The sequence below is a fragment of the Urocampus carinirostris genome, chromosome 13 (assembly GCF_059441175.1).
Source record: "Urocampus carinirostris isolate Australia breed hairy pipefish chromosome 13, RoL_Ucar_1.0, whole genome shotgun sequence".
NCBI classification, from domain to species: domain Eukaryota; kingdom Metazoa; phylum Chordata; class Actinopteri; order Syngnathiformes; family Syngnathidae; genus Urocampus; species Urocampus carinirostris.
In genome coordinates this window covers 33,926,125-33,939,667 of record NC_142361.1, presented here as the reverse complement: position 1 = coordinate 33,939,667, position 13,543 = coordinate 33,926,125, and the positions used below count along the sequence as shown (strand labels likewise).

The window sequence follows — 13,543 nt, the reverse complement described above, 5'->3', positions numbered from 1 at the left end:
TTCTGTTGGAGGTTCTCTGAGAACGGTCCGATATCTGTTCGCATCTTTGCTAAAGAGGCTGAAGAGAGTGTAAGCTGAGCTGAAGGGTGCGGTGGCTGGAGGACATGGTGCTGATTGATCCTGACAGCTTTATGAGGCTTTGTGACTACTGAGCAAACTGAGGGACATAATTATATTTGCTTAAGGACATTCTGTGAGTGCAGGCCATTAGATGTGTACTCACACTGTTAGTATGTCAAGTAAATGTCGCTGTGTATGTGTCTATTTGAGCAACCGTTATAGGTCTGTTGTATCGGAATATTGTATGAATAATAATAATGTTATATGTCAAATAATTTGGTATTGGCACTCATTTTGGCAAACCATACTGTTTAAGTGGCCTTTTAGTTTCATTGAATGAATGAATGTAAACTTTATTCGAACATCAAAATAAAAACAGAAGAAAAACAATAACTCAACAATAAAATAACGTTACATAATACATTCGAAAAAGGGTAGTAAGAAGCAAATGCTTATATTACCTACTCCTTCATATTCCCCACCAAATATACCAAAGATATAACAACAATTGGAATGATATCAATAATAACCGTTTTGATATAAGAATAGCAACAATAACTAGACGCACTATTCCCAATCCTTATCTCTGTATTCCACCAGGAATGTTCCTTTGTATCTAAACCTAAACAAGTGAACAGTTGGACACCTTTTGATCTCGTCTTGCAATCCGTTCCAAAGCTTGACTCCACACACAAACACACACATACCTTTCCTGGTGGTTCTCACATTTAAGATTATGAATTCACTACAGCCCCTTAAGTTATAATTTCCCTCTTTCCAAATGAATAATTTAGGGATGTTTTTTGTTCATTAAATCATTCAGGGGCCTAAAGTTAAAGGAATGGTAAATTAATTTTAGATAGATAGATAGATAGATACTTTATTCATCCTCGAAGGGAAATTCACATTTCCAGCAGCATCCCTGAGCTGAGAACAGTACAATAATAAAGCCAAAAGAATACAATATACAAATACCCAGTGTGACGTGCAAATGCCCACTGTAGCGTGTTTTATAGAGTAACTAAATAGTGCTACACAGAATACATATTGCAGTAAGATTCGGTAATATCCAATGTAGGTGGTGTGGTTTAATGTGGGCCTTTACTCTGCCGGGTGGAGTTAAAGAGCCTCATGGCATGAGGAAGAAAAGATCTCTTCAGTCTGTCCGTAGTACAAGACAGTGACAGCAGTCTGTCGCTGAAACTGCTCTTCTGTCTGGAGATAATGCTGTGTAGTGGATGCGATGGATTGTCCATGATTGACCTCAGCTTTTTCAGTGCTCGTCTCTCAGCTACTGTTGTTAGGCTGTCCAGCTCTTTGCCCACAACAGAGCTCGCTTTCCTAGCCAGTTTATTGAGACGAGAGGCATCCTTCTTCTTGACGCTGCCTCCCCAACACGCTGCCGCATAGAAGAGGGCGCTTGCCACTACTGTCTCATAGAATATTTTCAGGAGCTTTTTGCAGATGTTGAAGGAGGCCAGCCTTCTGACGAAGTAAAGTCGGCTTTGCCCTTTCCTACATACAGCTTCTGTGTTGGCAGTCCAGTCCAGTTTGTTGTCCAGCTGCACACCCAGGTATTTGTAGGTCTGGACAAATGGTAAATGTCATAACTACCTACACTACTGCTTTACATGTTACCCTACCACATATCACCCCTTAAAAACGGCAACCATTTACTATTTGGTTTTTAAATTTACCGCTTTTTCATATCTAACCAACAAAAAATATCGTGACTCGAGTGTCTTAGTCTACTAGTCTGCTTTATTTTTAAAAGAGACTTAGTGCGTAATAAAACCACTTCAACAATAGAATTAGATTTCCATCTGCGGCTCGTTGACAGATTGGCTTCCCTTCTATTCAAGCTCAGTACTCTCACGCACCCTTTGTCAGTCCGTCAACCAACCTTTGCATCCGCAAGACATGGGTTTTGACTCTGTCCGGTATGCCGTTTGTGTATCCTGTCTGGTATTGATCGTTTGGATTTCGGTCTCCAGTATCTAGTGTCTGGTTCCGTGCCCGTCATTCTCATCCTGTCTGATATCTGTCTTCAGTCTCCTATATCTGTTATAAATCCTTTCAATCCCGTTCTGTCCGGTATCAACATCATCTGTCCAGTATCGGCTCGTGTAACTGGTATTGATCTTGTTGGTTTCTTGCTCTCTGCTGTTCCACCCCAGACTTCTGTCGTTCTTCTTTCGCCTAGCAATCGCCGAATCACTGCCGTTTCATGACTGCCCCTTTTCCCGTAAAACAAAAGCTTGTGTGAGAAACGTTACGGATTTGGGTTCTCCTCCTGTTCCGGTTTTTGACATTTGGTAAGAGTCTGCTATTTTCGTTTTTAAACAAGCACAAGTTGTTTCATTTTTAACAATTCCGAGACACATTCTGTTTCGCCCCTTATACTAGAGTGCATGATAATATCAATCATATTTTGATTTCACAAGTTTGGCATGTATGAAATATTATTATAATACGGGTAATTATGTTGAGATTAAGATACATTTATTGAGTGAAGCAAGTTTTTTAAGCAAATGGTGTCATGGCCAGCATGGTCGCTTTGGCGACCGGCTGGCGACCATTTCTGGGCACCAGCTGAAGCAAATCGCCTAATTTGCGCGTTTGCTTCTTAAGGGTGGGTTGTGGGTATTGCGGGTGCTGGTTCATTACATTTTCTGTTCTGTTTTGCTCTGTCCTGTTTTGTTTGAGTCGGAGGAAACCTGTGTTTGCACGTTTTGAGTAAAAGCTTGTTTTGTTAGTATTCCTAGTCTAAGTTCCTGTTTGCTTGTAAGCCTGTTTTTGTTTTGTTTTGTCCTTGAGAGTTGGACGACTTTTATTTTGCTAAATAAAAGTTCTGATCGTCAACGCAAATGAGTTCTCCCTTCCTGCCTCCTGCCTCCGTTCTGGTCCGGTCTCTTTACAAATAGTATCAGTATTGATTACTACTAAGCTTTAGCTTTATTTATTGGTTTGTATAAATCCATATAATCAACATAGCATGGATATCTAAAAATCCTCTTATCCTCATAGTTAAGTTTCTCCTTTGTATGGGGTAATATGCACATGGTCAATTCCGCTATGGTATCTTCTTTGTTGGTAGCACAGAAAGGAACTATAGACGCTAACACTTGCTAACTCCCAAAAATAAGCCAGTTGATTTCTCAGCCACATTTTCAATTCAATCTTTGTGAGACAGTCGTATCAACAATTTAAAGTGTAAATCTTTGTGGGGAACAAGGTACATATAAACACTAAACTGTGTTTCTTTTGAAATGAGGAGGGAACAACTATGGTGCTTCGTTAAGTGGAAATGAGAGGCACGAATAAAATTCAATTTTATTTAGCGTAAAAACTGAGACACTCGTTCTTGGGCAATTCCATTCAGATTATTCCCAAATGCTATGTATACTATGTTAACTCTTGGAGAAAGTCACGTAGATAAATAATTATGTATATCTATATACATGCAGTGTTCTCGTTTGCCCGCGTCCCTGCGTCCTAGACGAATCGTTTTTACTGAGGACGCAGTCTCAAATCAACGTGCGTCCCCAGGACGCAACCTTTTTGCCACAAAATTGACATTATTACCCGATTACTTTTTTTTAACAAAGATTTACCGCAGTCCAAACTTTTCGTCAGGCAGATCGGCCATTGTTGTTTTGGTCTCGCGGTTCGAGTTTTCATTTGCACGCCGATCTCGGCCAACGAGATCTCGTTGTGTAGTGAAAGGAAGTCCGTCTCTTTTTAGAGAACCTGCTTTTTTGGCTCAACTTATTAAAGAGAGCCGGCTCTCAAACGGCTCACTTGCTTTGATGATTGATATTACGAATGATTATGTTGTATAAAGAAGTTAAGATAAAATGAAGTATAAAAGGAGAAAATAAAAAAAGACAGCTTTATATTACCAACAATAATTTGATGCAGAAAATGAATTAATATTTTGATGATTAAAACTGAATGAATATATAGATTTATATTATATATCTGTCGCCGATTTACGATTTCAACCTCGATAACACTAAATTTTGGGGACCCATAGATCTCTGTTGGGACCCATAGATTTTTGAGCATGCGAGTCCCCGGGACCCATCACTTTTTAGAGGTAAAATGAACACTGTACATGTATATTGGGGTGCATCAAAACACACAATTAGTTTACAATAGAACAGCAGTACTGTATAAAAGTTGACTGTACAGGTCTTTGTTGGCAATTAGACCAAATCTTGCACACTTTTCAAAATATCACAAGGTTTTTGTACTACGTGGCATCCCCAAATTTCAGTGGATGTCCTTAAAACATGGCACAATTATTTCCTATGTTAATCAAAAAAAGGAAACACTGCCAACCAGATTGATATTATAAAATTAAAATGTCCCATTCAAGTATAATGCACCTTGTTCACTGCTCAAACAGACACCGCACAAAAAAACTGAAAACTCGTGCCAACACTACCTCATACGAATATAATGTTACTCATGTCTTGTTCTTGCACATGCCGACTGCACTACGTTTAATGCTCAAATTGCACAATGTCTGACCATTTCCTGTTTCTGCACTATGATGTCTATGTTTGCACCAATGCATATGCTGACTATTTTTGCACTATGATGACTTTGCACCAAATGCAATATTGCACAACCGTTACGATACCAACGTTATCACGACAACCCTGTATGTAACATCCCACATGCCGACATTTCTTGTGTAAATACCATGTAAATTATAACTATAGCCTTATCCCCCTTGTCTTATAACATTATCTTCTCTGTTCCTTTATCTTCTTGCTCATACCTCACTATGAATGTGTAAAACTGGAGTGTCATGCCCAATTTCGTTGTCACAATATGTTAGCCCATTTGTAGCAATGACAATAAAGGTATATTCTATTCTATTCTATTCTATTCTATTCTATTCTATTCTATTCTATTCTATTCTATTATACCCAAGTTCTAACAATTGATTAATGATACTCATAATGTGTATTTCTGATGCAAGAAACAACGTACAAAAGATAAAGGACAAGTGCAAAAGTACTTTCATTTTTTTTATTAACTGTTTTTTGATAAAGGGACAAAATGGGGGTGTGTGAACAGGATTATGCAGACATCTGTCAGAAAACACAGACAGTGGTTTTCTTAATACAACTGAACAGGTACTACATATACAACAAAAATGAATTAAGAGCTTGATTTGTCAAATGACCATTGGCCACAAATACAAAATAAAGGATATAATACTCTGACAAAAATATAAAATCAAATAAATCAAACCAAAAATCCATCCCATGTCTCTGTTTTGAACAGAGATTGCGGGTGATAATAAATAGCAACTCCCATTGTAAAAGATAAAGTTCAAGTTCAAGTTACAACAAACAGCTCTCAGAACAGGAATAGAAAAGGCTGATAACAAAATATTCCGCATTGCCATTTACAAAAAAAATATTAACTTAACCAGGCTTCTCCACATCTCACAGGTCAATTTTAAATATGCTTGGCATATGAAAGTAAACCCAATTGAAATAGAAAGCACCATTTTGTATTTGGCAATGAAAACGGCAAAACAATAAGTAACTGTATTTTCCGGACCATCAGGCACACCAAAATACTCAAATTTAGCCAGAAATGTTATAGTATTTATTGGTGTGCATTACAGTATACTACCGTATTTGAACAATTATTAATCAATTGACAATGATTGCTGAACCATGCAACAGGATTTGAACTTAGATAGTATCGATGGGGTGTTGAAAATTTACCAGTAGCCCACCAGTGGTTTCATTATCACACCATGTATACAGTGACCGAAACATTGATTTGCTTAGTGCATTCTTATCGGTTAAACAGTCGCTCCACTTTTTCACCTGTGCGTCAATAATATTGAGAAAGACAGAAACAGGAAACACAAAGTCTCTCAACAAAGTACTTTTTTACGCACCTATACATATGATTGGGTTTGTGCACCTTTATACTTGCCCAAATTCAAGCATTTGTTAAGGACTTTCAAGGCCAATTTTCAAATACCGTCCAAAGAAGAAAAACTGCAATAGTATCTTATCTCATCTTATTAGCTGCACCGCTTATCCTCAGTAGGGTCGCGGGGGTGCTGGAGCCCATCCCAGCAATCATCGGGCAGTGGGCAGGGGACACCCTGAACTGGTTGCCAGCCAATCGCAGGGCACACAGGGACAGACAACTCGCTCGCTCGTTCGAACCTAGGGACAATTTGGACCCGCCTGAAATGCATGTCTTGGAATGTGAGAGGAAACCGGAGTGCACGGAGGAAACCCACGCAAGCACGGGGAGAACATACAAACTCCGCACAGGAAGTCCGGTAGCTGGATTTGAACCCACACAGGAGGTTCCCAAGACCTTAGAACTGTGCCGCACACGCGCTAACCACTGCGCTGCCGTGCTGCCTCTGCAATAGTATATTGTTATTAAAAATAATAATAAATTGTCTTTCTCATTATTATTGATCACACCAACACTAACGATGTGTTTGAAGTGGGTGCAAGCCAAGGAAATTCAATTACTTATTTGTGAACTAAGCTATTGTTAGTATGAACTGGTCATCTGAGCCACTGTTTTTGTTCATTTTAATTTCTGGCATGATCATATATTTTACTTTAATGTGTGGTCTATCGAGGCAAACTGCCGAGAAACATGGCAACAAGATTTCAAACTTTGAAAACATTAAAATTCAGGCATTTGCAAGGATTCAAGCATCCGTACGAACCCTGTAAATCGCAACGTTATTAATGCACAGATGGAGAAGTGGAGAGACGGTTTAACCTATCAGAATGCACTATGCAAATCAGTGTTTCTGGCACTGTGAGTAAAAATAGCACGATAATGAGATAAGCTCCGATGCATTAGCACATGCCATCTATACAACTCTTGTTTTAGTGATAAAGTGACAGCAACTTGACCGCAACCTAGGTTTGTTTCCCTTTGGAATCAACATTTTGGTGTTTTAATCAGTTACACTTATTGACTGCTCAATAAAAAGCTCATTGGCTACATACAGTAACTCTTTCTACTCTCTATTTCGTGAATCTTTCAATCCAATGGGTCGTATGTATAAAATATATACTTTTTGGAGGTCACTTTGTACTCTGGTGTGCCTTATAGTCTGGAAAATACGGTATTTCAAATCATTTTGTCCTTTTTTGTATCTGCCTGTACTGCATACGATTCTTTTTCTCTCTTTTGTTGTCGGAATGTCATCAGGTAGGGTAAGAGAGACAAGAGGCGCACAGCAGAACAGGCCAATGTCAGCTTGTATTACTGCGTACAAGAATGGCAGCAGGAATAAAAGGAGGGCCGCAACCAAAAACCAAAGAAGATATGTACAGTACAACGACCTTTGTAGACTAGGAAAAGAGCAGCGGCCATCACATGACCTACCATGCCTCCCAGTGCCACACGCTTTAGCTGATTTTTTTGTATTCACTTTTTCCATGGATCTCTTGAAACATACAAATTTTGCACTATATTATCCTGCCAAATTAAAAAAATATACCGTGGCAGCATGGGATTTTTTTTTCCACTACCAAAAGAAGGTTTGGTACCTTTCGAGAGAACGAGCAACAGTTAAAAATACGAGCCTCAATATAAATACTATCGTGCCTACTCTAAGTGAACATTGAATTCAAATACAGTTCTAGAAATACAGAAAAATCAACCATAAATGTGTTTACGCATAGGAATCGACATGTATGTGCAGTTTCCTAGAATTTTCTTCTTTATATATTCATATATAATCTTAATCTTTTCCCCAATGCAAATTGTAGTTCAACCTGAAGAGCTGTGAAGAGCCAGGGCAAAAGAAAATACAAAAAAATAAATACAAAACAATCACAGATATTGTTTTTTTCCTGTTGTTATCTGTTTTGTTTGATACCGTGATTGGTGTCTTGAACATTACCAAGACGCTGAGGAAAAGAGAAACGACAACAAACTCAACAGCTTCCCCTAAAAGACAGTGAAGTGTAATTTAGAAAAAAATAGATCATCAAAGAAACTTTTATACAAAAATGTGAACAACAAGATTTGGGTGTTTATTGTCCAGCCGACAAAGTCAGAGATTATCCAGCCAGCGGGCCCAAAGTCCTTTAAAAACCATCTCTTAGTGCTGTACATTAAATGTACATGCATTGTTGAGTTTTTTTTATATAGCCCAGCAGATACATAGACAAATGGTAAAAAAGAAAAAAATGTCAAGGGGCTGATATTCAACTCTTATTTTTTTGTTAAGAAATTGTTTTGTTTCGACCACAGGGACCTTTTCCCAATTCTGCACAAACTCGGGTTTAAAAAGTGCCGATCGCTTGAAATGAGATGAAGGTACTTCCAGGTTGAATGACAAGTGCTTTTTCTGGAAATAGATTATACAAGATCTGGCATCTTGGGTAGTTGAGCAACAAAACGTGTGGTGCTGATTGAAAAGATCACACCTGTTTAAATAAGAATTTTAGGATTTCATTTTGCTCGGCCTTATTGTTACTGACCCTGTGTTGAAGAAATTAAGAGCTAGTTATCCTCTAATCTGCATCACATAAATGGTATCAAGATTTTTGTACCATTGTACCTTCCTCACTCCGGCTTCAAAGTACAGTATTCCCTTGCGATTTTGGGGTTTGACTCTCGGGTCTTTTGGCGCATGGCTGGCTTCTTTTTATATTAATATGTTTCAGGGATAGATCCGGGACTACTTCACACGTGTCAGTACACTGAAAACAAACACAAGTAACCCAAATGAATCGCTTAAATGTCTAGAGACAGACAAAAACCCCGTATATTGTACATTTGGCAGCAATCTGATTAATAAACAAGCATAAGTTACGTCATTGTATAAACAAAAGTTATTACTGCATTTATTTTGAACATGAAGTGAACTATAATTTTATTTGTGTCGTTCCCAAAATTAACAGTGTAATGTGCTTATTTGCGCTCAAAAAGTGCCCCATTGCTGTGTATCGTTTGTGTACAAGTAGTGGTACTCCGGGGCTTGCCAGAAGCATGACTTTACACTATAAATTGATAGAAACAATGGTTTCATCTGGAATATATGGCCTGTAGCTTTTTTGCCAGAGAGGCAGAAAATATAATATAAATTTACTGGAGAAACCAACCAATACACTTCATAACAAGTAAACATGTGCCTTTTGTCTCTGTACTAAGAGTCCCACAGTGCATACCCTAAATGAGGGAAACTGCACATGCTCAGTAATGCACACTATATGGATATTCCTTGGCAAAATTTCACCTTATATGCAAATGCATGGATCAACTGGAAAAAAAACGAGGGAATACTGTATTTCAATGCTCTAAAGTCTCCCTTGAAAGTGTTTTTTTCTAACCACCAGCAATGAAAAGCAGCGCTGCAGGTTTTGTGCTAACTCATGATAATCTCAGTGGTATCCATCAAATTCAGGATTGTACGTTACTGATATTATTTTTTCTACCTTAAAAAGTAGATCTATGTCTGAAACAGAACCACACATTTTTAGATATCCACAACACAGGTCGTACCATGCTCCTTATAAAATCCACCTATTGAAGATAAGACCTATGCACGTTGTATTAGGTAGCTAAATGCTAATTCAATTGAAAGTGAATCTTGGATTATGAGGTCAGGTGCTTGATGCAAGGACCTGGTCTCAGTGGTTTTGACAGCCCCCAAACGTATTCCAGATAATATATGGCCAATGTTGCGTTAAGATATCAAAGGCACTCTTTCTTACATTACCGCATGATAGTACAATTTGAAATTGCGTTGTTGAAATGTTAGCGTTTATTTTAGGTGTTGAATAGTCTTTTTAATTTTAAAACCCTGTGTGAACATGGTATCTTTTAAAAAGATCCGGCTAAGTGCATTTCCAGGGGTTCCAGAAGTGGTTCATTTTCCATGTAACAACACAAAACTGTACATGATATGTGTTACAAGGTATATGCAGCATGGGTATACTGTATCTTTCTTGTCTTCTCTCTTTTTAGAGAATAAAAAACAAAACAAAAACATAACAATAGAAAAACAGCAACACGTTTACTAAACAAGTAACCAACCAGGGACTAGTTCTTTTCTTTTTTTTCATTTCATTTTTTTGTCTGTTTTGTTTTTGATTAACAAAAACATACTATGCATGCTGACAAATTCTTAGAAATTAAAACGATAAACTCAAAAAAAAAATGAAAAATAGTACACAACATGTAATTTATTGCACAAGAAAAAAAGGCTCGAAGTTTTGCCTCAATGCAAGAGTATTGCCCCGATACAGATCATGCATTCAATGGGTAATGAACACGGGGTGTGCTGGTGCAGAGCACATGGTCTTGAATTTCCACCAGCCTGTCAAAAAATGGAGTTTTGGGGCTGGGGCGAAAAACTGCAAGAGTCACGGAATAAACCAGGAGCTAATGGCGGACAGCTGGGTGGGAAAAGGTCCTAGTGTCTGGCCTTCTACTCTGACTTGATTTCGGTACTCAAAGGACGGTCGCTGTGCCATTTTTTCATGTGTTTTTCCAAGGTGCTATACACACTGAAGGGCATCTGGCAGATTTCACACTTGTACACATCCTTGCCCACTTGCCCGTGGGTCTTCATGTGACGGGTAAGTTTGGAGCTCTGGGCACAAGCGTAATTGCACAGCTCACACTTGTACGGCCTTTCCCCGGTATGGCTGCGCCGGTGCACTGTCAGATTACTGCAGTTCTTGAAAACCTTGCCACAGTACTCGCAAGTGTCGCTCCTCCGACCGTCCTTGGAGCTGGGCCGGCCCCCGAGATGAGGCGTACTGCCCCCGCTTCCCGTCCCGCTGCGACCCGACATCCCGCCGTCGAGTTCTCCCGGAGGAGTTGAGAAACGCAGGCTGCCGTTCTCGGAGGAATGCTCGGACGACGAAGCGAAGGGCGATTGTCTGGAGTCCCCAAAGTTGAGAAAGGGGTCCTTGAGTTGCCGGGAAGCAGCGTAGCCGGCCAGCCACTGCGAATACACGTTTTCCGTGTTGGGGATGGTGGGAGTGGGCAGGTCGAATTCTTTTTCCAGTTTGATGCGTTTGGAAAAAGGACTGAGTGGACTCGGGCTACCCAGGAGGAGTTTTTTTGAAAGGCAGGCAGAGGCGGATTCGTTGGGAGATGCGCCGCATCCGTTGACGGTGGAGAGCGAGCCCTCCTCACCGCGGTTTGTCTCCGGCACCGAGTTCGAATCGCAAATGTCCCGGTTTTGAGGGTGTACTCTGCCGGGATGGTGGTGCAGGTGGTTCTCTTGGGCGATTGCGTTCCTTTTGTGCGCGTTGAGGGCCTCGCTGAAATGCTGCATGCTGGCAGCAAGGCCCATTCCCTGCATGACCTCAGGGAGGGAACGTGGAATGGACCCCTCATCAGTCATTCCTCCCAGTCTGGTTCCCATCCCTCCATTGTTTTCATGCGGACGTGCGGCTTCCAGGTTTAAACCGAAGTGGTAGCTGTTGTTCCGCCGAGGAGCCCTCTCTCCGTTCGGCACTTCCTCCTCTTCCCCTTCTTCTTCCTCTTCCTCCTCCTCTTCTTCCTCTTCCTCTTCCTCTTCTTCTTCTTCCTCCTCTTCCTCTCCGTTTTCACGTAGCATTCTGTTGTTTTCACAATTTAGCTTGGCCACCACGGACTTAAGTGCATTGCTGGCACTGCCCATGTGTTCGCTGGTGCCAGGCTCTGGAGAGGAGGCGGTGGAAAGCCCGTCTTCTGACTTGCCTGTGTTTGGTGAGGAGGATTTGTGCATGTGGGTTTTCATATGGCGCTTCAACTTACTTGCCTGCGTGCAAGCGTGGTCACACAAGTGGCATTTGTACGGCTTTTCTCCTGTGTGGCTGCGCCGGTGCACTATTAAATTACTTTGAAACTTGAAGGCTTTGCCACAAAACTCGCAACACTTGGATTTCATGGGCGTGTTTGAGGAAGGTGCTGCCCCTGCAGAGGGAAGAGGAGTGGTGGGAGTTGTCTGAGAGCCCACAGGGGACTGCATTGATCCTGGCAGAGGCGGTGGGGTTGCAAGATACGGAGTTTTGTTGCCACCTCCGCCTCCCGTGCCCATGCTTCCCACACTTGTCTGGAATGGCTGGAGTAAGCGCTGCATGGGGCCAGGCCGGCTGGGTGAAAGTGGGGGAGTGGACCCTGAGGTGTTACCCGCCAGCTCCCGCAGCCGGCGTGAAAAGTCCATTGTCGGAGGGGGCTCCATCGGAAGAGGATTGAGGCGCAGCACCCTGTCAAAGGCACTCGGGTGGTGGGCTGCCAGCGCCAGTTCCTCTGGGCTCAGGTGGTGGGGGTCCAGGTGGTTTCTCGGAGGGGGACTGAAGATAGGCGGTGTGGGGGGGAAACGCTGATGATGGAGCCCGCCGCCAACCCCAAGTGTACTTCCTGCTCCCACACTGTCCCGTCCACCCGAACCAGAACCAGGGATTCGGAGGAGATTGAAAGGGCTTGCATCAGGAGGCAGATGGAGGCCGTGAAGGGGGGGATGAGAAGGGAGATCTGCTCCCCCTCCCAGGGAGGAAGGCCCGCCCATCCGTGGGGTGAGTGGGCTGCCGTGTTCACTCTCCAGGTAGATTCGGAAACCATGGGAGTTCTGGGCGTGTTGTAGCAAGAACCAGGCGCTGCCATATGACTGCTTACAAGTGGTGCACGTGTAGGTTGTTGGTTCTTCTTTGCCTGCAGCCAAAGAAAAAAAAAATCCGTTAGAGGAGACATCCTGAGTTATACGGATACTAAAAGTATAAGATAACTGATTTTAAACCTATGTTTCAGTTCATCTGTCATCATCAAAGACATCAGTGAATTATTGTATTCATAAAAAACGGCATGAATAATGAAGGCTTGGCTGAACCAATCCCTTTTCGGGACCTCAGGGCTAAATGTTACAGTTATTAAAAACATTTGGCACATGGTGTCGTGGACTTAGCAGATAAAACAGTACCTCTTATTGAGGTCATGCCCCACATGAGTTACATGTGAGTATGTAGTGTGCATGTTTTTTTTTTCCATGACTGTTGCAGTTGTCTCAGACTTTTCTGGAACAAAATGTTTCTCTTTGGACTAAATGGTAACCCTCTGATGTGAGCAGTAAATCAAAGATAGGGCTATCCTACCAGGCTACTGCGCTGCTTCTCAAAAAAGCATAATCCTGCTCGTCAGCTCTCAAAAATCCCAACAACAATTTAATCATACAAACATATGATGTTAAATGTAACATGAGTCATGATATTATTGAACTGCTGAAAACGTCTCATTGTATCTTGCCTTTGAAATGAGATTATTCCGGATCACTAACAATCATTTGAATATATTGTAAACTGCTAAATAACACAGTTGCGTTTGACGGTTGACAGATTATGAAAACTTCATGCTGTAAAGAAATGTTACCATGCAATGTATTACTTTATAGACTTTGTAAGCATCTTTAAACAATCCTGTAACATCTCAAATCATACAATACCATATGATATTATACAATAAT

The 13,543-nt window shown here is 41.1% G+C and overlaps 1 protein-coding gene across 1 annotated transcript in view; it reads right to left on the bottom strand.

The window, feature by feature from the left end:
- Positions 1-5,103: 5,103 nt before the first annotated feature.
- Positions 5,104-13,543, bottom strand: part of bcl11aa (BCL11 transcription factor A a) — an 86,394-nt gene continuing 77,954 nt past the window's right edge. The window contains exon 3 of the mRNA XM_088351708.1: positions 5,104-12,738. Within this exon, the coding sequence (XP_088207834.1) occupies positions 10,520-12,738 (2,219 nt within the window). The 3' untranslated portion in view covers positions 5,104-10,519. The remainder of the gene's footprint in view (positions 12,739-13,543) is intronic.